General features: G+C 35.6%; 2 protein-coding genes across 6 annotated transcripts in view; one reads left to right on the forward strand and one right to left on the reverse strand.

Annotated features, from left to right (window-relative positions):
* Nucleotides 1–319: 319 nt before the first annotated feature.
* On the forward strand, nucleotides 320–793 carry LOC112555888 (glutaredoxin-like). Its single transcript, XM_025224457.1, has 2 exons — nucleotides 320–553; nucleotides 698–793. Exons 1-2 carry the CDS (start codon nucleotides 320–322, stop codon nucleotides 791–793), a joined length of 330 nt encoding a protein of 109 aa, XP_025080242.1.
* Nucleotides 794–1,489: 696 nt separating this feature from the next.
* LOC112556426 (ras and EF-hand domain-containing protein homolog) overlaps nucleotides 1,490–22,606 on the reverse strand; it is a 30,121-nt gene continuing 9,004 nt past the window's right edge. For 3 of the 5 annotated variants that reach the window (XM_025225420.1, XM_025225419.1, XM_025225418.1), the window contains exons 3-21: nucleotides 20,497–20,662; nucleotides 19,167–19,313; nucleotides 17,359–17,449; nucleotides 16,834–16,929; nucleotides 16,296–16,367; nucleotides 14,540–14,655; nucleotides 13,643–13,738; nucleotides 12,264–12,335; nucleotides 11,404–11,464; nucleotides 10,579–10,611; nucleotides 7,774–7,856; nucleotides 6,971–7,312; nucleotides 6,638–6,701; nucleotides 6,238–6,376; nucleotides 5,899–5,980; nucleotides 5,434–5,548; nucleotides 4,541–4,651; nucleotides 4,137–4,213; nucleotides 1,490–3,799 (exon numbers count right to left, since the gene is read on the reverse strand). In XM_025225420.1, the coding sequence (XP_025081205.1) occupies nucleotides 3,715–3,799; nucleotides 4,137–4,213; nucleotides 4,541–4,651; nucleotides 5,434–5,548; nucleotides 5,899–5,980; nucleotides 6,238–6,376; nucleotides 6,638–6,701; nucleotides 6,971–7,312; nucleotides 7,774–7,856; nucleotides 10,579–10,611; nucleotides 11,404–11,464; nucleotides 12,264–12,335; nucleotides 13,643–13,738; nucleotides 14,540–14,655; nucleotides 16,296–16,367; nucleotides 16,834–16,929; nucleotides 17,359–17,449; nucleotides 19,167–19,313; nucleotides 20,497–20,662 (2,048 nt within the window). In that variant the 3' untranslated portion in view covers nucleotides 1,490–3,714. Of the gene's footprint in view, nucleotides 3,800–4,136; nucleotides 4,214–4,540; nucleotides 4,652–5,433; nucleotides 5,549–5,898; nucleotides 5,981–6,237; nucleotides 6,377–6,637; nucleotides 6,702–6,970; nucleotides 7,313–7,773; nucleotides 7,857–10,578; nucleotides 10,612–11,403; nucleotides 11,465–12,263; nucleotides 12,336–13,642; nucleotides 13,739–14,539; nucleotides 14,656–16,295; nucleotides 16,368–16,833; nucleotides 16,930–17,358; nucleotides 17,450–19,166; nucleotides 19,314–20,496; nucleotides 20,663–21,567; nucleotides 21,856–22,606 lie in introns of those variants that run through there. The other 2 variants (XM_025225422.1, XM_025225421.1) reach the window with 2 other exon arrangements.

Raw genomic sequence — 22,606 nt, forward strand, 5'->3', positions numbered from 1 at the left:
AGGTTAGCAGTTCCAAATGGGGATGTACCAGGTGAGAGGGTTTTGTGATAATGCTGACATCTTTTAACCTCACAACCCTGGCTGTCTGTGGTTTTTTTTTAAATAATGAGATTTCATGCCATTGTATCAACTTAAATAATAATTTCTCCATGAGTTTTGCAAGCTTCCATGATACTGCATCATCATGTTTTAAATTGATATACTGTTTTAAAATTTTCTGATTGCAGTTTTAAAAAAATAAGCACTTGGTCACCATTCTTCTCTATTTTGTGTATTATCTTTGCAGGGAGGGAATTAGACCTTTTCACATCTGTCAGTTATGGGAGGAAGCAGCTCAAAATTGAACTTTGCAGGACAAGAGGCAGAGTTCATTAAAAATGAGGTGGAATCAAACCAGGTTGTGTTATTCAGCAAGACTACATGCCCCTACTGTTGCAACGCCAAGTCTTTGCTTTCTAACTTGGGAGTTAATTATATGGTTCATGAGCTAGACCTTCGGAGTGATGGATCAAAATTGCAAGATACACTGGAGACCATAACAGGGGCCAGAACAGTAAGTGCCCAGCCATAAAACAGGCCATTTTTAGTTAATTCATTCATTATTTTTGCCTTTGTAATACATAGTTGCAGTACATCACACAATGCAGACTATTTTTTTTTTGCTAAGCTTATTTGGGCATGTTGAAAATTTTAACAGGTTCCACGGGTGTTCATAAACGGAAAATGCACGGGAGGCTTTTCTGAGCTGCAGGACTTGCACAGCACTGGAAGGTTGAAAGAACTTCTTGGTTAGTTGCAGCATTTATGGAACTGCTTCTGGGTAAGATGAACTAGCCCATGGGATAAACTGTTGCCCTCTGGATCTTTCCCCAAATTCTTTCCCATTGCCATTGGAACACTTCAAAATCTGTTAAATAATAATGTAGTTTCCCCTCAAGATTGGATTTCAAAATTTACTTGACAGGTGAAAGAAAATATTCTTGACTTTGTACAAAATGGTTTATCATACTTTACCTGTCACATTAACTGGAAATCAGGTCTTTGCTTACCTCTGCTATATAAATATAAGATAAAAAATAAAATGATGCAACATGTAATAAAACTACAAGCTTGTGTAAATGTTGGTTCTTTGTGCTCCTAAAGGTATTTTATTACAGTGATGCTGACCTTTAAAGATTGTCAGATTACTGGACTGGGTGCAAGTACTATGATAAATGGAGCTCTGAATGTGTGTGTTAAAAAGACTGGAGGCAGTGTGTTTATATTTGTAAATCTGAAACTGAAATATTGTAATGTCTCGTGTCATTAAATGTATGTGTGTAAAATTTATTTTATTCACTGCTTTTCTTATGACACTTTGGACGAATGTTTCAAGAGTGCTGTAGAGGAGTTTGCTAATATTTAAATTAAAAATTTGAAATCTCTCTCTCTCTGTTCCAAATTACAAACAAGTTCATTATTTGTGATAGAAACACACAAATGTGTGGAATCGCAGTTGCTAAACAACCTGTTAATAATGAGACCAATAAAACATTAAATTACAAATCGTTGCATACTAAAATGTTAAAATGTATACTAAAATAATTAGAATTTATACATTTAATGTGTAAGGATATTGGACATAACAAATCAATATAGCTCAAGTTAACCCCCTTTTAAAAAAAAAAGTGCCATTCAAGTTACAGCTAAATTAACCTTTCCCATATTTGCAAAGCAGAGAACTTCTTTAGGATCAATTTTTTTGCTTTTTATTTAATTATAAATGTTTTTCATTACCATAACTGAGAATACAGCTGAAGCTTTGTAAGAATTCAAATATCTGTTCCATCTTTAAAATGCCCATTAAGTTTATAATACATGGAACCCTGTCCGTATTTGTAGCTTCTGTTCCAGCAGATCCAACTCTTTAACCTAAGAAATATACGGGGATATAAGGACATTATTATTTTCAAAAAGGAGAAATATATGAGAAGCCTATACTGACCTCTGGCTTTTGACAAAAGCAGTTGATGAGCAAAGAACTAACATAAAACAAAATCAGTGCATATCTAGACATGTAAATTCTAATAATGTATAAAAAAAAATAGACATCTATAGCAGGAATGTTTTTCGTTTGGTGGACAATGTTTGCATAAATTGTGCCTTTGCCAATAAAATAATCTTTGGATATATATATGTGTGTCCACCTGTTGCTCAGAAACAATGGCACAGAGGCAGAGAGATAAATGCAGCAGCATTAGATTATAAATAATTGTGAAAAAAGTTCAGATCTTCCATATCTATTTTTGCTTTCATTGAGAAAAATATTCTTATGGATCAATGAAGTACACATTGCACACTTACAAGCATCCATTTACTTACAAAGCATGAAAACAAAAGGTGCTGCATACAAGTTAACTTGAATGCCAGTCATTACAGCCAAACATCACATTACAGAGGATGTAAATGCCACAATGTAAAATGTTTATTCAGAGGCTACAGCTAAAACCCTACTGAAAGTTTTTGCTTCACAGCATTTTTGCAATATTAGAATGGAGTAAAAATTGCTAAGAATTTTTTATGTACATTTCTCAGTAGTGTTAGGAGGGTGTGTGCATATATATATACTGCAATTTGTGTAATATATTAATTGAAATATATGAGAATGCAACAGCATAAACTTTTCAAGTTTGTACAATTTATATCTTTTGCCTACATATGTGAGTATGCACATGGGTATGGAACGGAAAGGAAATAATACGTGTACTACCTTGCCATTTTTCTCCAATAGTACCCAGAAAAAAACCTGCAAATCAGATTTTACATCCCAGCATTTTCCATCTATAGGATGCAAGTTTTCAGACTTTTATCAGGGTTTTCTTCAGATTCCAGTTACAATTGTTGAGGTTCGTCATATCCCAGTTAAAACTTCAAGTTTTCAGACCTCAGGTAAAAGTGTTGAGCGTCTTCAGTTAAAAATGCTAGAGGTTTGGGAGGCTTTGTCGACTTGTTGCAGAAAAAGGATATATATATACGTGTATATATATATATCAATGTACATGCGCAGTTATAGTGATCTTGACCTTAGGTACCAAGAAACTGCTTTAATTACCAGTGTCACATTTTAAAACAACAACCATCACTAGCATTTAATTAATGATGAGATGTCATCTTTCAAAAGTTTCAGATCACAAGTAATGAAAATCAAGAAGTTTTTAGCTGCTTTCATTTTTCTTGTTTTCTTTACCCCCAAGTTATTGCTTCTCATGAAGAACCAGAGATTTTTACTGTCACAGCAAAGATGTATTAGACATGGCACTGAAGTGGATGACCGGCATAAATAAAGTTCTGAAAATGTGGAGTATAACTGCACAATAAGCACCATGCCATTAAGAAGTCCAGCAAGGTTGTCTTCACAACCTGCATTCATATCATCCCAAAAAATATGCATCAAAATGTGTAGGACCCAGTTCACAGAAACACAGCAGCTAGGTTTTTTTCTACAGCAGTGCGATATCCAAGACATGATCAACTGGACTCTTCCCAGATATCAGAGGTGTGGCTATGGCAACATGGAAGTGTCACATTTATTTTTAAACTGTGGAGTATATCAAAGCTGGTGATCACCAAAGAAGTAAGACAATGCAGAACTGATGGTGATAATCACAACTCGCATGGCTGGACACATAACAGTCTACTTGTCACCAGCAAGCATGTTGGGAAGTCTTCTCTTTTTCAGCTGCAGCATCGACCTTTCTTTACTTCACTACTGAGATGAAGAGCTGCCTCCAATGCCTTGTCCTCTTTGTCTTTCAGTAGGCTGCAATAATTCAAACAAAACAGGGCGTCAGTTGCCTGGTGATTCTTTGATTGTCCCTTCTTACAGTTGTAGTACATGTGGAACAGAATAGAACCTTTCACATGACTTCTGCCACTTTATCATTCTTGACATCCCTATTCGACAAAGCAAGTTTCTGCTTGAATGAATTTATAGTTACAAATTATAAGCGCAACATCAAGTCCATAGATGTAACCAACTTTACACAAGAATCATGAAAGATTTATTTTAAAATGCAGTAATGGTATGTGCAATGTAGCATGTGAAATTTAAAAACAGCTCTATTAATAGCCACTAAAAAAAAAACTGTTTTTGTTACCTGGCCATCCCTAGCATTGTCTCTAAGACATAACTTCCAGTCTTGGCACTTGTTTCATAAAAGAGAGCATCATACTGCTGCAAATGTGTTAAGCATAAGATGTAAATTAGGACCTCTGAAACTATGCTCATTCTAATATTGTTCCAAATAATTAGACTTTAAATTAAAATCTCTCAAAGTATGCTGTTTCAATAACATTAACTCCATACATTATTGCAGCTGACATAAAAGTAACGACATGCTTGCAATCCCCGCCCCCACCTTTCTTTCGGACAAAACCTGTTTAGTAAAAATAATTTAAACTTTGAACAACAATCACTTTATTGGATTTTGGTTTTCAAAATAGCACCATACACTTGGGAAAATATAGCACGTAGTTGTTAGTACTAGGCAAAACACCTTACCACAGCCATTTTTGAGCCATCTTTCACTTTGATCACGCGATCTCTGTCACCCTCCGCAAGATCCATCTTGTTGCCAACAACAGTGATGACTGTTCCTTTCTCTACTCCATCCTGTGGTCCAGTTAAAGGGTGAAAAAAAAGTTTTTCTTTTAGCGTTAATAATGTAATGAGATACTACATTTTCACCCTAAATAATCACTCTGACCATTTCTCCGATGTTAATTTAAACATTTTAGTGGATTTGATGTTATTGCTCTAAAGATATTTCACTACAAATGGATGAGGTGAAGCTAGTTACCATGGAATGCACGAAAATACCTTATTCAAAAGAACAAAAAAAAAAAGGTTAAAGAGAAGTACAAAACAGATATAGGAGTTAGATATGTCTAAAAGAATTTTGAAAAAGTCTTTTACATACAAAGTTACACAGACTATGTCCGTCTTTGTTATCCTATTCCTGCAAACAGTAGACTTAAATAATCACATACTGAGTAGAAACTTCAGCTGGCCATCCCTACTTTTATACAGAAAGGATGGATAGTTTTCTTTATGGTCTCATGGAAATAATATGTTTGGAATTTCTTCAGCTATCATGATTATTGATTTTTTTTCCATATTTCATGTCCATATTTTAAAAATATAAGCCTGTTGCACAACTATGTACCACATGCCCAGAGTACAGTGACAAAGTTTAGGCCATGTGTATGTAAAAGAGTCTGAATGGGTTTAAAAATTAAATTTACTTGCATAGCACAGATTCCTATTAGTGTGACCTTTATGTAGATATTAATATTGCAAGTCATATGCACAGAACCTGTAAACATACTTGCAACATAAAAGCCAAATTTTTATCATATTTTGCCAGTAACTAGGTAATCCACTCTTTTTATTACCTTAACACTTTCCATCCAGCTGCGCACATTAGTGTAAGACTGTTCTGAAGTCACATCATACATGACAATCACTCCATCTGCTTTACGGAAATACTGCCTAGCAACACTGCGGAACCTGTAATACAGCAGTTTAAAGTTAGCAGCGAAAAGCTTTTAACAATTCACTGCAGTCTGCATTTCATGCATCGCTAAGTGTGCAGTAATGTAGTTATGCAACTCAATTTAGAAGATAATGTGCAGTTTTTACAAAGTGTACCATTTGAGTACCCCCGCTCAAAAAAAAAAAAAAATGCCTGCCTGTCCTGGCTATCTGGTAATTTGATGTGTATGATAGCTATCAAAGCGGCCATCACCCCAATATGGAAACCTTATATCCAATTTATATTCTGGAAGTAGAAAATCTGTGAAAAAAGTAATCATCCCAGATATTTCAAAGAAAGAAAATCCTGAGGGAGAAAAAACTACCTCTCTTGGCCAGCAGTATCCCATAACTGAAGTACTGCCAAACTATCTCCAACCAAAAGTGGCTTGACCTGAAAATCTATACCTGCAACATATACAATTTTTTTTTTTTTAAATCCCAACCCCCAAAACCAGATATACTGACTCATTATGCTTTAGTAAATGGGAAGGCATTTCCAAGATTAATGAACTATAGTCAATTGTAATTTTTTAAAAGACAAAGTGGTGGAACTGGGGGGACTGAGTGTTTATAAAAATATTCTTCACAGGAAGCAAAACCAAGAAATGCGTTCTCACAGTGTCTATGCACTTACAATGAAGGGTGTGTAGCAAACATCTTACCAATAGTAGCACTGAAGTTTGGACGGAACTGGTCATTGCAGAAGCGATGAATAAAGCTAGTCTTTCCAACGCCTGAGTCGCCCACAAATACAATCTTGAATATTCGGTGAGGTTTTACTTCTGAATCTTGGTCCATTGGCTACATTTATGCAGAAAGATAAGTTTTCTTAACTGCAAAATAACATTTCTACAAAACTGATACTTTATAAAACACATACTAAATAATAGTCATGTGATTAACACACATGAAGACATCCCAAAACTTTTATTTATGCATAGCCATGAATTCCATGTGGATATTACTGGTTGCATACTCTCAAGATAAGGGGAACAAATGGATGCTAGAAACTTAGACTAATAAAGATCAAAGAAGTATGTGTGACATTCACTTCTATCTCACCTGCTCTCTGCTTTGGTGGACTGACCACTCCATTGCCTTTTTACTTGTATGAAAATGCAAGTCACTGAAGGAATTAAAAAAAACAAACCCCAAAACAAAGCAGTCAGTTTATGTCTTCAAGCAGGAAAACTTAATTAAATTCAGCATAAAGCAACTTGAAAATAAGCCAATTATATTAATCTTTGAACATAAACTGGGAAAAGAAATGTTAAGACTGTATAAAAAAAATACATATAAAGGGAGTTCTTTCTGAGAAAAGTGCCTTTTTTGAGTGACATTCATCTTTGTAGTTTAGTAAACATCATTTTTACAAGCTTGCTTATTTTTACCTACCCATTTTTCTTGACCACTGCATCACTTTCTGCGTCACTAGTGTATCTGTCTTCCTGTGATGCTCTGTCAAATGCATGTGACTGGATCAGTGGAGCTTTGGTTCTGTGACCTGCACAACCAGCCTCACTGCCTAAACTGATAGTCTGAAACCTGCCAGGTCCATCGATAGTGTCTCTGTTTTGGCCTGCTGATACTTTGGGAAATGATCCTGTGGAAGGTGCTTCATGAAAAGAGAAGATCTGTGCCCCTGTTATGTCATCCATTTCAATGCCATCATCTTCAATTTCATCCATGCTTACTTCTAAAATCTCTGGTTCTGCTTTGGACGACCCTGATGGAGGCCTGGAAACACACCACTCTAGGCATTATGCAATAGCTTTGTTATCCAGTTTAATCCAAACTAGGCACTCTCAATAAAATGCTCTTAAATGCTATCCACAAATATATTAATGTCTCCAGGTATTATAAGCACTATATTTGACACAGATCAAGCATTACAACATTACTCAGTAAGAGTCAGACAACTTCAAGAACTTGCCTTAGATCAGTATGGCTGAAGGAATAAGGTTTTGGGCCGAAATGACCAATCTTAGTTCAAAGTTGTCTCTCTGTTTACCAGCGCAATTGATAAAACCTCATTAAAGACTTTGTAAAGAAGTCATGTTTATAAAAATGAGATTCTTGTGACTGACTGTTTGTGCTTTATTGTGCATTTTAGCAGAAAGGATGATAATATCTCGGACATACACACTGTTATCTTAAAAACAGGTATCTACCCATTATTGTAGGATATAATGACATACCCTCCAGGGAAGTACTTTGACAAGAGCGATCCCTGCTTGATAAGTTCACGTTTCTTGGGTTTCTCTGTGTCCTGGGCCAAAGCCTGTAACAATGATGAAACTACCTTTAATCTAATTCTTCTCTTCATCTATAGCACCATCTTAGCAGCAAATCAGTATTTCCTTCATTTAAAACAAGACATATCATTGTTTTACTTCAAGAATGAGTTTGTCATTTTTTAGAAACTACTTCAGTCAGTTCTCAATACAAGCAACGTAAAATATGATTCAGATTTTGCTAGCCTCTAAACATTACTAAATAATTATGACAAAATAATTTAGAACAAAGTTAAATTCAAATTGGTGTAATAAGTTTTGTCCCACATATTTAAAAATAGCCCAACATTAAAAAGACAGTAAAGTGTGATATCATCAGACCACAAACATAACCTGTAAAATTTATCACAAATGACAATTTTAATCTGACTTAATGGCATATGAACTTATAATGCTTACACAACCCTCAAAACAAAAAAGGCGGTCAAAACAATAAAACAGAAGACAGACAAACAAAAATATCCCAAGACACAAAAACAGAATAGAAACAGGAAGGTGAAACTCTAAAACTTGTATTAAGTAATAAAGACTATATTACAAAAAAAATTCAGAAATGAACAAGCACTGAATGTCCTTTTTTAAAATTTTGTCCAACTGGTGGATGTTTATGCTAATCTATACTCACTAAATTATTATGTCTTATGTGATAAAAGGAGATGATGTAGTCACTTGTTAAAGCAATGCATATAGCAGCAAATAAAAGTTTGACAGGCATTATCCTACCCCATTTTAAATTATCTGAAAAGCATGTAAATGAGAACAAATGCTGCTGTCGCAAAAATATAGCTCAACAGGAATAAACAGCTTTAGTATAGAAACAAAATTTTTTATCAATATGTTAGTTTATGTATGGGCCATTGTAAATGCCAACAGTGGTTGTCTCTCTTGTATCACCAATAGGGCATTTAAATTCAGGATACCTTTAGTAAGTGAACAATATAAAATACCTCTACAATCATAAAAAAAAATGTCTGATGTACCTTTTGTTTTTTGGAAAGTACTAGTTCTATACAAATGATGCCCACGGGTCAAGAAAGAAAGAAAAAAGACCAACTGCATACAATAATGATTGGTTATGATGAATAGATACTTTAAGAATATCCCCAATATCTCCTGGAAAAAGAAGGGAAAATTTTATATTAAAGGCAAGAGAATTAAACTAAGCTATGAAAGACAGGCAGATTTATACAATCGATTGCAAAGCAGTATAGTACCGCACACTCCAGTCCAACAATATCATGCAAAGCTTTTATGATAAAATATTGTGCGTTTCACAAAAAAATTGAGAAGTCTGTTTTTGTGCTAGTCGCTTATAGTAGAAAGGAAATCCGTTCACACCTGAACAAATAATTAGTGCAGGTGTAATTTATTTTGTGCTTTACCTTTCTGAATCAAGAATGCATTAGAACAGGTGCAAAAGTGAAAAATAAGATTCACATGATAAAGATGAGTTTGGAATTATATGGCTGACAAATGCTGATAAAACAAAACCAAACTTGTGATTTATACAAGTTCAGCATCTCTTCCCTAACAAGAAACACTGCGTCTTTTAAAAATACAAATGACATTTTTGTTAATACCAACACTTTTTCCATAGGTTTCGTCTTGTTGTTATTAACTGTCTTCCATAATTGTCTTAATAGTTAATCAGTATCTTTTCTTTAAGATGCATGAGGTTAGTTATAAACTGTGAATAAATGAACAAAGTCATAATAATCTACGATAATAACATAAAATTTATAAATTCACAATAAAATTGAAAAATTTTCAAACACATTTCTGCTATATTTTGTCAACTTAGCCTGCAAAACTAAGCATTAGCTCAATTTTTCATTATTCTTTGCAGAATTATTCTGAAATTTGACCTGTCTTCTATACTTTTTTTTTAAGAAGAAAACTAACATATGCTGAAGACCATTTGTTTGAAGCCACCAAATAATGCAGAATTTACATGACAGCTATAAACAACATCTGACTGTTTGCACATATTTCATGAATTTCCATATATTCAACTTGAACAAGATACAAATTAAAAAAAGGTTGGCTTAAACATAAATTATTCAATTCTGAAAATTTACTTTTCATAGTCAAATTCTTCCCAGCTGACCATGTACGACCATGATGCAATCATTTATATCAGTTATAAAAATATGAATAGTGTCAATGGTTTGAGACTGTTAACCTGAAGTATGTCATTATTATTTACTCCATATATATCAGTGTGGTTGCCTCATTAATAATGCGACCAAGCATCAAAATGCCATAGATGCAATACTGCTGGTCAAAAGTGCAAATTCATCAAATGATGAAATATTAGAAACCAATCAACTATTTAACATCTGGGGGAAAAATACAAATGTGTTAATATTATTCTGCTTGCAGCAGCATTTGACAAAGTCTTTCTCACCAAATGTGGTATTTAATCACTTCATAAGCACTACAGCTGATGGGAACTACAAGAACCTCCACATGTATTCAACGACTGCAAAACCCAATGGTGTAAACTCTTACTGCCTCTGTTGATCGAATCTACTATCAATTAAAAGTACTGGGAAACTTCCTTTGCTAACAGGTTTACCAGGGTTTTCCCTTCCAACGTGATGCTTTACCAGGACTTTGTAAAACCCAGAACACAAGAAGACAATAGGGAGGGAGATTAAAGAAAAGGGCAGAAGCGTAAGACTGCTGAAAAGGGTGAGCTGAGTCTACCTCACTTTCCTCTGGCTCACAGATCTGGCCGTCCTGCCAAACAAGTCATTTGAAATAGGTGTGCAGTCACAAAGCATGGCAAAGAGGGTTCAAATCTTGAGATGAGCTTTGTAAAAAGCAACCTAGACTGCTTTAATTTTCTATAGGCCTTTCTCCATTTATTTTCTTTCTATTTGCTTTTATTCAAAGTACAAAATACCTTACTTTACTGTAGACTAAATGGAGAAAAATTCTCATCTAAAAAAAGACTATTCCAGTCTTTTCTGTTCTCCACTTCTTATTGCCTAGGTCAAATAGCCAGCATTTGGATTCAGCATGTCATAAGAGCTACATCTATTAAAGTAAAATGCTGACATAGTAGGCAAGCATTAACACAAAGGCTTTTGACTAAGCAATGATGTTACAAGGATACACAGTTGTTAACAAAAACAACATATAAAAATAGAACAACTTACATCATTTGATCTTCAAATTAAATTTTTCTTATATCTATAAGAATTAAAAGATATGTTCTTTAAAAAAGTGAAAATATCTCTTAAACAAACAGGATACTTCCACTGTTCACTAATGAAAGATACGAAATTACGATATAATCTGTGGTTATGGAATATATCTGGGTTACTGAAAAAAGGTGAATGTCTATGGTGAATCTGCAGATGAGGTTAAGTATGAAAAAACTGCCATCCATAAAATAGTCAAGTTGAAATTATGCAACCACAAAGTATGATATTAATTTGTTACTAAAGGAAAAAGGAGAGACAAAACTCAGAGAATGATCATAATTTCACATGCATAATATCAATAAAAGGAAGTCAACATCTGTACCCGCCTTGCTTCAACAGCTTCAGCTTCATCTTTATCATCCAGAAGACGTTTGTTTACATCCCTAAAAGAAAAAAAAAACAACAACATTATTTTTTCGTTATCAATTTTTTGTGGGTCTTTGGCTATTATAATTTTGTCCAAATGATGAATAACTAAATTCTACAAAAGAAATAAACTACAAGACTTAAAAACAGACAGCATGTTGTCATATTATCACAACACTATAGAAATAACCATTAGAACATTCAAGAACAATATACCACATTCTAAACAGGCTCCTTTTCCACACGAGTGTATGTATTCATGTTTGAATGTGTGTATGGGGAGGGGAAAGAGTGTGTAATAGGGGTGGAGAAAGTGTCTCGAGTGTTTACACAGCAAGACTTAACTCATGGGAGTTGGTTCATAGACTGTTATAACAAAAGCACTTGTGAGCCCAAAGATCCCTGCATACGGCAGTCTTACAACAGTCAATTTTTTTTTTTTTATTTCTATAGGGAGATTCAAGGATGTAACTGTGACATCACCTCTGGAATCATTTCTCTGCAGTGACCTTTCTGGGCATTGGTCAGTTGTTTGCTAATCCCACATGTAGTTTTGACATAAAAACTGGATTTTTGGCACGATTTGTGGCAAGAGGGCCTAATTTGGTGTGGTAGCCAATTTCACAACTGTCTTTTATTTTCTGATCCCATTTACTTACCTTTCTGGATATCTAGCTTTGAAAAAACAAGCTTGAAGCACATTCAGTTAAGAAAATTTGATTTCTACTAATATTTAGATATTATTTCCATTTTTCTTTTTTGAAAAAAATTAGACCAAAAGGTATATTAATGTGCAAAAATCTAAAAGCTCCTCACTTTAGCATACCAAGCTGCTTCACAAGACTTTCGCGCTCCATCGCAATGCCCTCTGATAACTGAAGAGCAGCCCTGCATAAAAAAGTAAGCTGTTGCCAAGATATCATTAACACTATTAATGAAGCTACCAACAAAAATCAACAGTATTACTACATTTTCACCATAAAATAAAAAAATAGCCTACATGAAAAATATTTCAACATGAAGGAATATTTTGATTAAAAACTGTCTTAACTTGCTAGACATTATCTGATAAAATAATAACTCTATTAATAACAAGCCCAAAAGCACTACATAAGCAAAAGTTTGATTAACACATAATATATTGATACATGATATTAAACTGCTTTAAACTATTTTTACATCATTTACTTGTATTTACCACATCAAAATTAGTCGCACCTAAACTAATTAGCAAAATGGTTATCAAAGTTATTTTAAGCCATAACCAAAATATACTTTCTAATAATGCTCCAAACCAAATGTTTCAATTCTGTCTTCCATATCCTGTGCTATTTCTCATCTACCTGTGGTAAATTTACATTCCTTTTAAACACAGTAGGACATGAACAGACTTCCCTCTCCTTGGATTCTTCACAATAAAAGCTTATTATAAACAACCATTTTAAGTTTTCTTATTCTCAAAGAATAAGATTTTAGATTATAATCTTACACTTTGATATTCTTTTTCTAATGTCTACTTGCCATGACTGTGTCACTCCCTCTCCTTCGGTTGATATTAGTTTGAATGTGAGATATATGCTTTGGGTGGCTGGTCAGAGGCACATGGCATTTGGGTGTAGTTATTTGTGCATTTGAATGCGTGTGTAGTATATGTGTAAATGCTGTAAATACCATGAGCTCTCCCATCAGGAGGAAGTATGTGCATACTAAATGTTCATCATCATCATCATTAATAAAATGCTGTTTTCTTCTTTAATTGAAATGTTTGCATCACTTGGAAATACCCCCAGCCAGCTTCATGCACAGATTAAAAACTTTTAATCATACACATGAACTAAAAGTTATGATATGATCTATTGATTTTAGGATATGCAAGATGCCAATACTATCTGTCAGCCTAAAAGAAAAACTTGAGAAATGGCACATTAATATCATAGGATGAATGATAAAAGGCTTCAGAAAATAAAAGATATTTTCCCTTTTGTAATGGATTAGTGAAGTCTGCGTGCAGGTCTATGGGTTAATCTACACTTGTACTACATGATTGCCAGAAAAAAAACCTTTCCCCCCAAAAAACAGGATAGAAATGTATGTTCTCATTAGCAACAAAAAAGCAGACTATGTATTAGAATAAATCTTCAGTTGGAAAGGAGCCTCAGACATTAGTGCAAGCAATAATCAATGTCACTGTTCACCACTTAGTTCCACTGTACGCTGCATGTTCTCTGGTTGGCCAGTGTGAGTGATGAAAGATTCTTTTAGTGTGTCTAGCTGCCATGTCATGGACAGACCTGACCATGTGACATATTGGATGCTTACAGTATAATATGCCAGTCATTCTACTGTCATAAAAATTTAGAGAAGCTTTAAGATAGCAAATGCTTGCATATCTAAAATGCTTGCATATCTAAACATATTAAAAATAAAAGCACAGTGAACGATGGCTTGATTAGATCTTCCTTGTTGTTTGTTGTAGTGAATACAGAAAGGATAACATTTTTATAGAATCTGCTGGCACACATTTTCGTAACTTCTGAACTTTAGAAATAATGGTTGATTTTTTTTATCATTGGTATTTCTTAGTTTTGTTGCTACATATCTGGTCTGAAATTATATTTGATAAAAGATCTCTAAGCCAAAACATTTACAGACACAAGTGTATATGTACATCTGTAAGAATTTTTACTGTACTCATTCTCACAACCCCTCCCCTACAAGCATGCACTTATGAATGCACACTTTCTCCTACTCAATCCATAACCATCTCATCATGTTTAAGATATTAATTAATAAAGTAACCTTCAGCCAATAACTTTATTGATGAAGAGATTGGAATTTTTATCTAGAAAAAGATTTTATTCAAATTTAGATATCACTTGCCTACAAATGACTACCCACATTTTGGTAACTTGATCCTTACCAAAAATAAAAAGTTCACACTAAAGTGAACTTAACAAGAAAAAAATCTCTACCTGATGCTCATCAGGAAAAAACTAAATCTTTCTGCAGTGTAAGCTAGATCAGGTAAAAGTTTTATATACACAGTTAGCTAAATCTATCATCTGAAAAAAATAAATTGCAGTAACTTTTACCTGGCTCGGGCCTTTTGTTCATCCTTCTGCTTAGCCTGTAAGATGTTGATATAAGAACGTGATTCCTCCAGATTCTCTTGGGACTTCAACAGCATCTCCTCTAGCATTTCCTTTTCCTGTTGAAATACAAAAGATAATTTGTAGACAGTCATGAATTTTTATCACTGTGGCACATATCTGCCATGGATTTACTATGGATTTACTGTTTTCTTTATTTTCACATTTAAAATGTTAATGTTTTTATTCCTTCCCTTATGGTTTGCATCCTGGGAAGGGAACTTCTTCTTAACCAGTGCCAGTTTCGTGCACTGTCATGTGAAGAGGATAGTGTCACAGAACACATCGTGCGATGTGCAAATAAATGGATAAATAAGGGAAAAGCCTGCGCTCAGGCTCCCAGTCACGCTTCTGTCTCCCTGCAGTGGAAGACACCAACAAGAAGCGCACTGGAGCCAGGGCCTTCAAAAACGCGGCACCTAAGCTGTGGAATGCTCTGCCATCATCACTCTCCACCATCACCTCACCAACCACGTTTCGAAAAAGACTGAAGTTTATTTAAGACAGACTTAAACAACCAAGCAACACTTCTGTCTTTATTTTTACTTTTCTGGTGTTTTATATATTTGTTCACTTTATCTTTTTCTTCTTGTTTTTTTATTTTTTTTGTTTTTTTTGCTGCGCAATGAGCATTCTTCTGAATGGATACCTGCGCATTACAAATAGACATAATCATCATCGTAATCAAGAAACTGTGTACCTTTAAGAATTGTTCTACTATGAATTATTTCCATTAGGTAGCTAAACTGGTCAACCAATCAGGTATTTTGTTTTATTTGAAAGTCGGCAGTGAGTCAGTTGATCAAGAGTCATATCTGAGGTGATTACTGGTTTCTCCATCTGAATGTCAATAGTAAGTAATGTTTAATTTGTCTGGCACTTCATGTTTGTATATACTATGTAGACAACTTTTTTAAAATTTGTTTTTGTGACCTACTTTCAGGATGAGCTCTTTGATCCATGCAGTTACCATATTTCATTTCAATTTAGTAAGAGGCCCTGGGTGCAGCAGTTAAAAATACTTGCTTGTCACCACTGCAGTGAGAAATTCAGGGTTCAGATCTCGTCTCGAGATACTCTGTACATTACACCTGTCTGCAGGGCTGGGCATTGGGGGTTTTCTGCAGGTACTCCAGTTTCCTCCCACTCCCCCCACCCCACCCCCATAGTGCAAAATCACCTCAAGGTTGAAGCACTTTCCTACTAAATAAACCATTTGACTTAAGAACAAGAAAACAAAAACCACATTTCTTAAAAATCACACCATTTAAATGTTTTAAAATAAGCCCTTTAAAATTGTGTCACTGATAAATGTTTTTAATGTAGGCTAATAGGTGTAAATCTAAGCGATGAATCACTTTGTTTTTTTGTCCATAAGGGAAGAGTTAGCAAACTGCTTCATGAAATATTTATCACTCCTTCACCCTTAAGCATAACCTTTCTGAGTAGTTTTCATAGTTCTTGCATAGACTTCTTTTATTTTACATAATTTATGCAAATTAGCTTTAAAAATGCCATGCACACACAAGAAATTGTTATTTCTCATAAGAAGTAATCCTATTTACAATAGATATTCTTAAGAATAATCATGAATATAATGACAAATTAAATCATTAGATGTTTATATATATCTTTTTTCAACAATTATATATAGGTTAAATCTACATTAAGTTTAATCAAAGACTTTTTTTTTACAAACCCGTGCTAGGCGTTGATTATCTTGCTTTGTTTCTGCCTCTGATAGGTTCAGTTTTGCTAGTTTTTCTTCCATCTGGAGAAAGAGTTGGCATGAGAGCAAGAGTTCATATAAAGTTAGTTTGAATGTAAGAAGTATAAAAAAGACAGCAGACAAATGCTGCAGATGTGCATAACTCACTCTACCTTGAATGTAAAGTGTATTTTTGTGTGTGAGAGAGAGAGGAGGTAAGTATATAAAGCAGACCACAGCTAATGCCAAAGATTATCAAATCTGACAAAACCCTCTTTTCTCTTTTTCTACCCCACAAGAAAAATTCTACACAATCATTAGCTCTTTGATATATGTATATATACACACACACACAGAGTGACACCAAAAGTAAGAAAAATAGTTATTACATAGTACCACAGGTCTAGTTTTCAGCCTTCCACTTGTTTGTGAGATATTGCGTAACATCAAAAAATAGTTTTTGGAATGAACTGACGTCCAATGCTAGGCATGCCTTAGTACCCTCTTGGATCTAAAACTAGCTTCTTACCTCTTTATGACGAGCCTGCATTTCCTGAAGCTGCCTTTCCTTCTCTTTCACAACACTATCCATCTCTTCTCTCAGACGTTTTTCTTTCAGCTTTTCCTGTACCAAAGCATTTAAGTTACAAAAAAATTAAATAAAATTTATTCAATAAGCTATTTAAAAAAGCAAATTTAAAGTATTACAAATCTGTTAAAGACATTAGTTTCTTGTTTAGCATGTAACATGTTTTGGATATTCAATGTTTCTCATAAAATTTCTTTTATACCACAATATTTTTCACAGCCTGTGCACCACATAATGGGGTAACATTTTCAACCAATTATGCTTTCTATAGTTTAGGATATATAATACCATCAAATTCTTATGTTTTATGTTTGTCAAATCTCTAACTAGGCGCAAAATAGTACTTCCCATTAATACACACCAAACATTGGGTGATTATGGTATAACAGGCTGTAATCACAAATCAAACTTTAAACTGCAAATGGATCCAATATTAAAGGTCAGGCACAAAAACATCTGAATCACCTCTGTCATGATGCGCTGTTGTTCTCGTTTCATCTGAAACTCCATCTCCTCATACAACTTCTTCACCTCCTCCTCATGTTCATTTGTCTTACTATTTAGAAAAAAACAAATAAAATGAATTGCTCTCTTTCAGACTTTTTTCAAGTTCCAGCATATCCTTTTCTCTCATCCTTTCACACATAACCCAAAACACATGCACACAAATATTCTCCAGCACACACAAACATGCACATATTGTGACACATCAAGATGATACTAATTTCTTAAAGAATCCAGACTAACTGCTTCCTCAAATGCTGTTGGTACTCTTTTGACCATGGGGCCTTATAAGTAACAATTATATAGTGCAAACTCAAGATGCCTAAAGACCAGTTGACAAAGTAAGCTTATTTATGCTTATGCGTCTCGCCAGTTTGCAAACAAGTTTATTGTTCCTCCAGTTACATAAAAATTATTCTATGAACAAAGCAGGAAGTTTATGATGTTTACAACTTCACAAACTTTGTTGTTAAAAGTTTTTCTCATGAACTAGACTGGTGATTTTTCAGTTTCTGTACAAATCGGATTCAAGTCTATGCGGTGGCTAATTCACTTTCTGAACCTACCTTTGTCACTGAGTCATTTTGCCGGCGTGGGTGTTGCGGACAAGGAATATTTCTGAACCTACACTCCACTGTCTCCTAAACTTTCACTGTCGACGACATCCTGACCTCGTATGTAGAGGTGGAATTACGGGTGTTTTTAGTTGTCTTGAATTGTACTTTCTTTACTTATTTCCAAAACTTCAGCATTTGTTGTATGCCTGTCTGTGTTAGGGTCGTGGATCTACCCACTAAATCAACAATGCGGGGGCGAACTTGAATTGCTGGCTACACTCTCCGTTCGTCGAAAGTGTGTTGTCATCAACTAGGTCACCTGCGCCAGCGCCATGCTGAGGTTCGGAAAGGTTAATGCTCCAATGTTCGCTAAATTATTCATAATGTTAGTGTAAATTGCCGCATATATTTTTTTGCACTGACGTTAAACTATGTTTGCACCAATATTTTCACACCGCTGTTTGGTCTAACGGGCACACCGCATGCGCCAAACTGAAAGCTTACCCCACGTTGTACCCCTGTCGCTAGAGCCGTACCGGCTAACTACAGTTTGTACAGATTTTATACAGACAGAACAATATGTACAGCAAAAGGATTTGTTCAAACTACACGAAAACATAAGTATTAAGTTGTATTTCAATCATAGACATGGTTTAACAGTCAAATGGATGTTTGTGTTTGGGGCACAATCAGGGATCAATAATGCGCCAGACGCGAAATCACATATATTGACGAATTTTTGTTAATATAATAAAAAAGTACGACTATCATAAGATTGTGATATGGCAATCAATACTGTGCAACCGTGAAGGAAAAGCAGTGCAACATAAATACATGTGGCTTGTAGGGGGAAAATATAGATCCTTGGGCTTCAAAGCGCTGTCGTAAAAAAAAAAAATGCTCCGAACCACTTAACCGTGAACAGCTGCGCGACGTAAAATAACCCTGTATCGTTACGTGTGTGCGTGTGTGTCTGCTTGAGTCTGTGAATATGCATACATGTGTGTGGATGTGTCTGCGCACAGTTGAGCTCATGTGTGCGTGTGTGCGTGCGGGTGGGTGAGCGCACGCGTGCAAGAAAAAGAGAGATATACAATTATTATTGAGAGAGCAATTTTCTAAGGAATTATATATTGGACGTCACGCCGTGCATAGAAATATTCATGTAATACAGCAGTGTGGTTATACAGAAGTTGAAGAATGTATAGCCACCTCTTCAGGGCGGCCTCCAAAGTGTCAAACTCTCCTCGCGACCTCTTGATTTCACCGGCTGTGCGACCCAGAAAGTCCTCGAATGCCCCGACGAGGTCTGGGTCGTCTCTGTGGAGCTTCTTCCACATGGCTCGTATGACCTCTTCACTGTCAACACACACACACAAAGTAAAGTAACAGATGCAGGTTAAACAAAAATAAGTTAGTACTCAGTGAAGATTTTCAAGGAAGGCCAAAAACTAACAAAAGAGCGAAGATTGATGTGTCAGAGGAGTAGACATGCCTGCAGGCAGAAAGGCGAGCAGTAGGTATAATTAGGTAATTAAGTATTATAATCAGATAATAAAGTATTTGACATCGGTAAATTACATGCGGTGATATAAGTGCATTGCATAACCTGCATTTCACCACTGTGACACGTTAAGGGCAATCAGCCAACGTCTGGCATAAACAAGAGATTTCAATTTAACGATAAAAGAAATTGGTAAGATATGGTGCTGAGAAAATATGTAAGGACGATACAGACTCTGGCATGGGCAGATGGCAAACCACGCATAAAAAAAGAAGAAAAAAGTTGTCTGTTCTTGTCTGACGACAGCATGAAAGTACACAATCAACCTCAGAGTTAATTATCTATCCACAGGGTCTCGAGACAGGCACTGCTTACGACCTCACTGAGTTAAATGTTAATTGTAAATCGACATACACTATTGACTCTTGAGATCTATATAAGCCACATCTGATAAGATAAGATAAAAAAATATATATATATACAGGTAGTCCTCGGTTTAGGACGGTCTCGAGTTACGTCGTTTCGTGGTTACGACGCTCATTCCGACTTACGAGGTCAGTGCATCATAGAAAAGGAAGGCCATCACCATGGAGGTGAAAGTGCATATCATAAGGCAATCTGATAAGGGGGAAACAGCAACAGAAATTAGCAGGTTATTAGGACTTAGTCGTTCGACTGTCACTTCGATTATCAAGGATAAAGATCGCATATCCTTGAACATGTGAAACGATCTGCTCCGATAAAAGCGACAGTGATAACAAAGCGTACTGTACTGCACAATACTGTACTGTACTTATGTTGATTGATAATTATATAGAGTACTGTGTTAGGATAGGTGTATGGATAGGCTACGTGTTTGCAGTACTGTACTGTTATTATGGTACAGTACTGTATGAACGTATGATCCGACTTACGTCGAAATTCGGTTTACGACGCCGCGTTAAGAACGGATCCCCGTCGTAAGTCGAGGACTACCTGTATATCTCACTGACATGAAAACGTTCTTCCATTACCACAAGAATACGCAACTCCACTCACTCCTGGAAAACTCCTCTGGCGTCGATCTGAATCAGCAGGTGGTCGAAGAGTTTGCCCTCGTCCTCTTGGTCGCCGGCCTTGCCCTCGAAGAGGTCTGTGACTTCACTGTCTTCTTCGTCGTTTTCCTCCCTCGACGATATTCTCTGCTTGACCCCAACGAAGCTGCCTGTGGGCATGAGGGATTGTGTGCACATTCTTGTTCAACACATCAAATACAACAAGGGGGCAATACAGATTCAATTTGCATTCATTTATCATCGATTGATGTACAAGATATACAGATGAGGGTCTCTGGTCTCTTTTTGCCTTGCTTGTAATGACAAAGGTATTTTATCTCTCACCCTCTTTCCTTCCTCGCCCCTCATCGCCGGTTTCTCTGTCTCTTGTCTCTTGTCGTTCAAACAGTATTGTGACAAGAGACTATACCTGCTATATAAACTCTCGAGCACTTTCTTTCTGTAATTAGCTTTGTTCCCTTTTGAGAAGTTAGGTATTTACATGCATGAAATGTTTTGACCGGTGGTCCAACTATCAAAAAAAGGACAGGTCTAGGAAAGATTGTCGGAGAGATTTGTGATTGCACTGTAATTATCTCTTGCCATAGTTGCTAGGAAGAATGAGTTTCAAACTATTTTGCGGCACAGTTTATCTCAACAAAAAAGGCTGCACAAGAAAAGCATTACAGCCAAAATCTCATTCACCAATGGTTTTCCTACAAATCCAGCACTGGTCACATTCAATTAACGCAAGGACAAGAAAAAGGTTGGAAGTAATTGCAGCAGAAATTGGAGTCTAATCCGACAATCCGCCTTCTTCACAACGGACCTGGTAGTAGATAGTTACTGTGCAAATCTTAATTCTTTTTGACAGCTACATGTCTTTTTTCTGGGGAGCTGAACCACCGGTTGAAAAATGTAACGTTTGCAAATATCTGTCATGTCAAAGGAAAATAGTAAATCTCCAATCCAGGTTAGTGTTTCAGATATACCTATAAACATAAACAGTTGTTCTCTGCTGTTCTGAGGTGTCTATAGTTTCTCAAAGGCAAAGACAGGTTCTTTTAAAACATACCTTTATGATGAACACTCATTTCACGTATTTAATTGTCCAGAAAGAAGAAGCACAAGGCGTCCAGTCATGAATCTAACCGAGAAAGGGGCGTTACGGAATCACTTAATTGCCTCCATTTTGTTTCCCATTTTTATCGCAAATTCCAGAGCATGATTAAATTTTTTGGAAAGTCTGTAAACAGGTCCTTAATTAGCTTATTCAACGCAGTCCAAGTTTCAAAACCCCTCAAGCAGAAGTAATGAGGTCCACACAAAGAAGACAACAAACAAGCTGTAATGGGACACTCCGAACGGACCAGAGCTGCGGTTGTGATAACAATACCTGCAGCTGTCCGACTAACACGATGCATAACAAGCAGGACTACCTCCTATCCCCCTTTCTACCCTACCTCTACCCTGTGAAAGGCACCATCTGCTAACTGTGTAGATGTGTACACACAGGCTTTCACTGACAGCTGTTGGCATGTTATTGAGGAGAAGGACTCGATGGCAAAGCACTGCAATTTAATGACTTCGCTTCTCCCAGGCGAACGTTTTTTTTTTAAATTTAAATTAAACCAGTTTAGATCATTCCAGCAATTAAATATCCGATATTTATTATATTAAATATATTAATAGTTACAAATACTTCATAATATATTTGTATGTGTAGATGCAACTTAACAGAGTTCTTTCTTCTTTCATTAATCATTGCCGCTGAGTGTTTTTAGCCACCTGACAGCTAGAAAGTTTGTTCACCTGGCTCAGTTCAATGAAAAAAAATAACCCGGTGTCGGAACACATAATTGCCAAACCTTCAAGGCTGCAATGAATGAATGTGTCATGCTTCCCAAATAACGTAGAAAGCTGTAAAAGTAAAATAGTACAGATGATGACGATGATGATGAGGAGGAGGAGCAGTAGGAGGAGATGGAGGAAAAGGAGGAGGAGAGGATGATGATACAGTGACAGCAAAACTACAACAGCAAGAACATCAACGATGACTAATAATAATAATAATAATAATAATAATAATAATAATAATAATAATAATAATAATA

The sequence above is a fragment of the Pomacea canaliculata genome, linkage group LG2, assembly GCF_003073045.1.
Source record: "Pomacea canaliculata isolate SZHN2017 linkage group LG2, ASM307304v1, whole genome shotgun sequence".
In the NCBI taxonomy this organism is placed as follows: Eukaryota; Metazoa; Mollusca; class Gastropoda; order Architaenioglossa; family Ampullariidae; genus Pomacea; species Pomacea canaliculata.

Excerpts from the sequence above, each read along its gene's own strand:
- LOC112555888 (XM_025224457.1), top strand. The coding sequence starts at position 320 with ATGGGAGGAAGCAGCTCAAAATTGAACTTTGCAGGACAAGAGGCAGAG. Across the intron at positions 554-697 it reads CCATAACAGGGGCCAGAACA|GTTCCACGGGTGTTCATAAA; the intron begins GTAAGTGCCCAG and ends AAATTTTAACAG.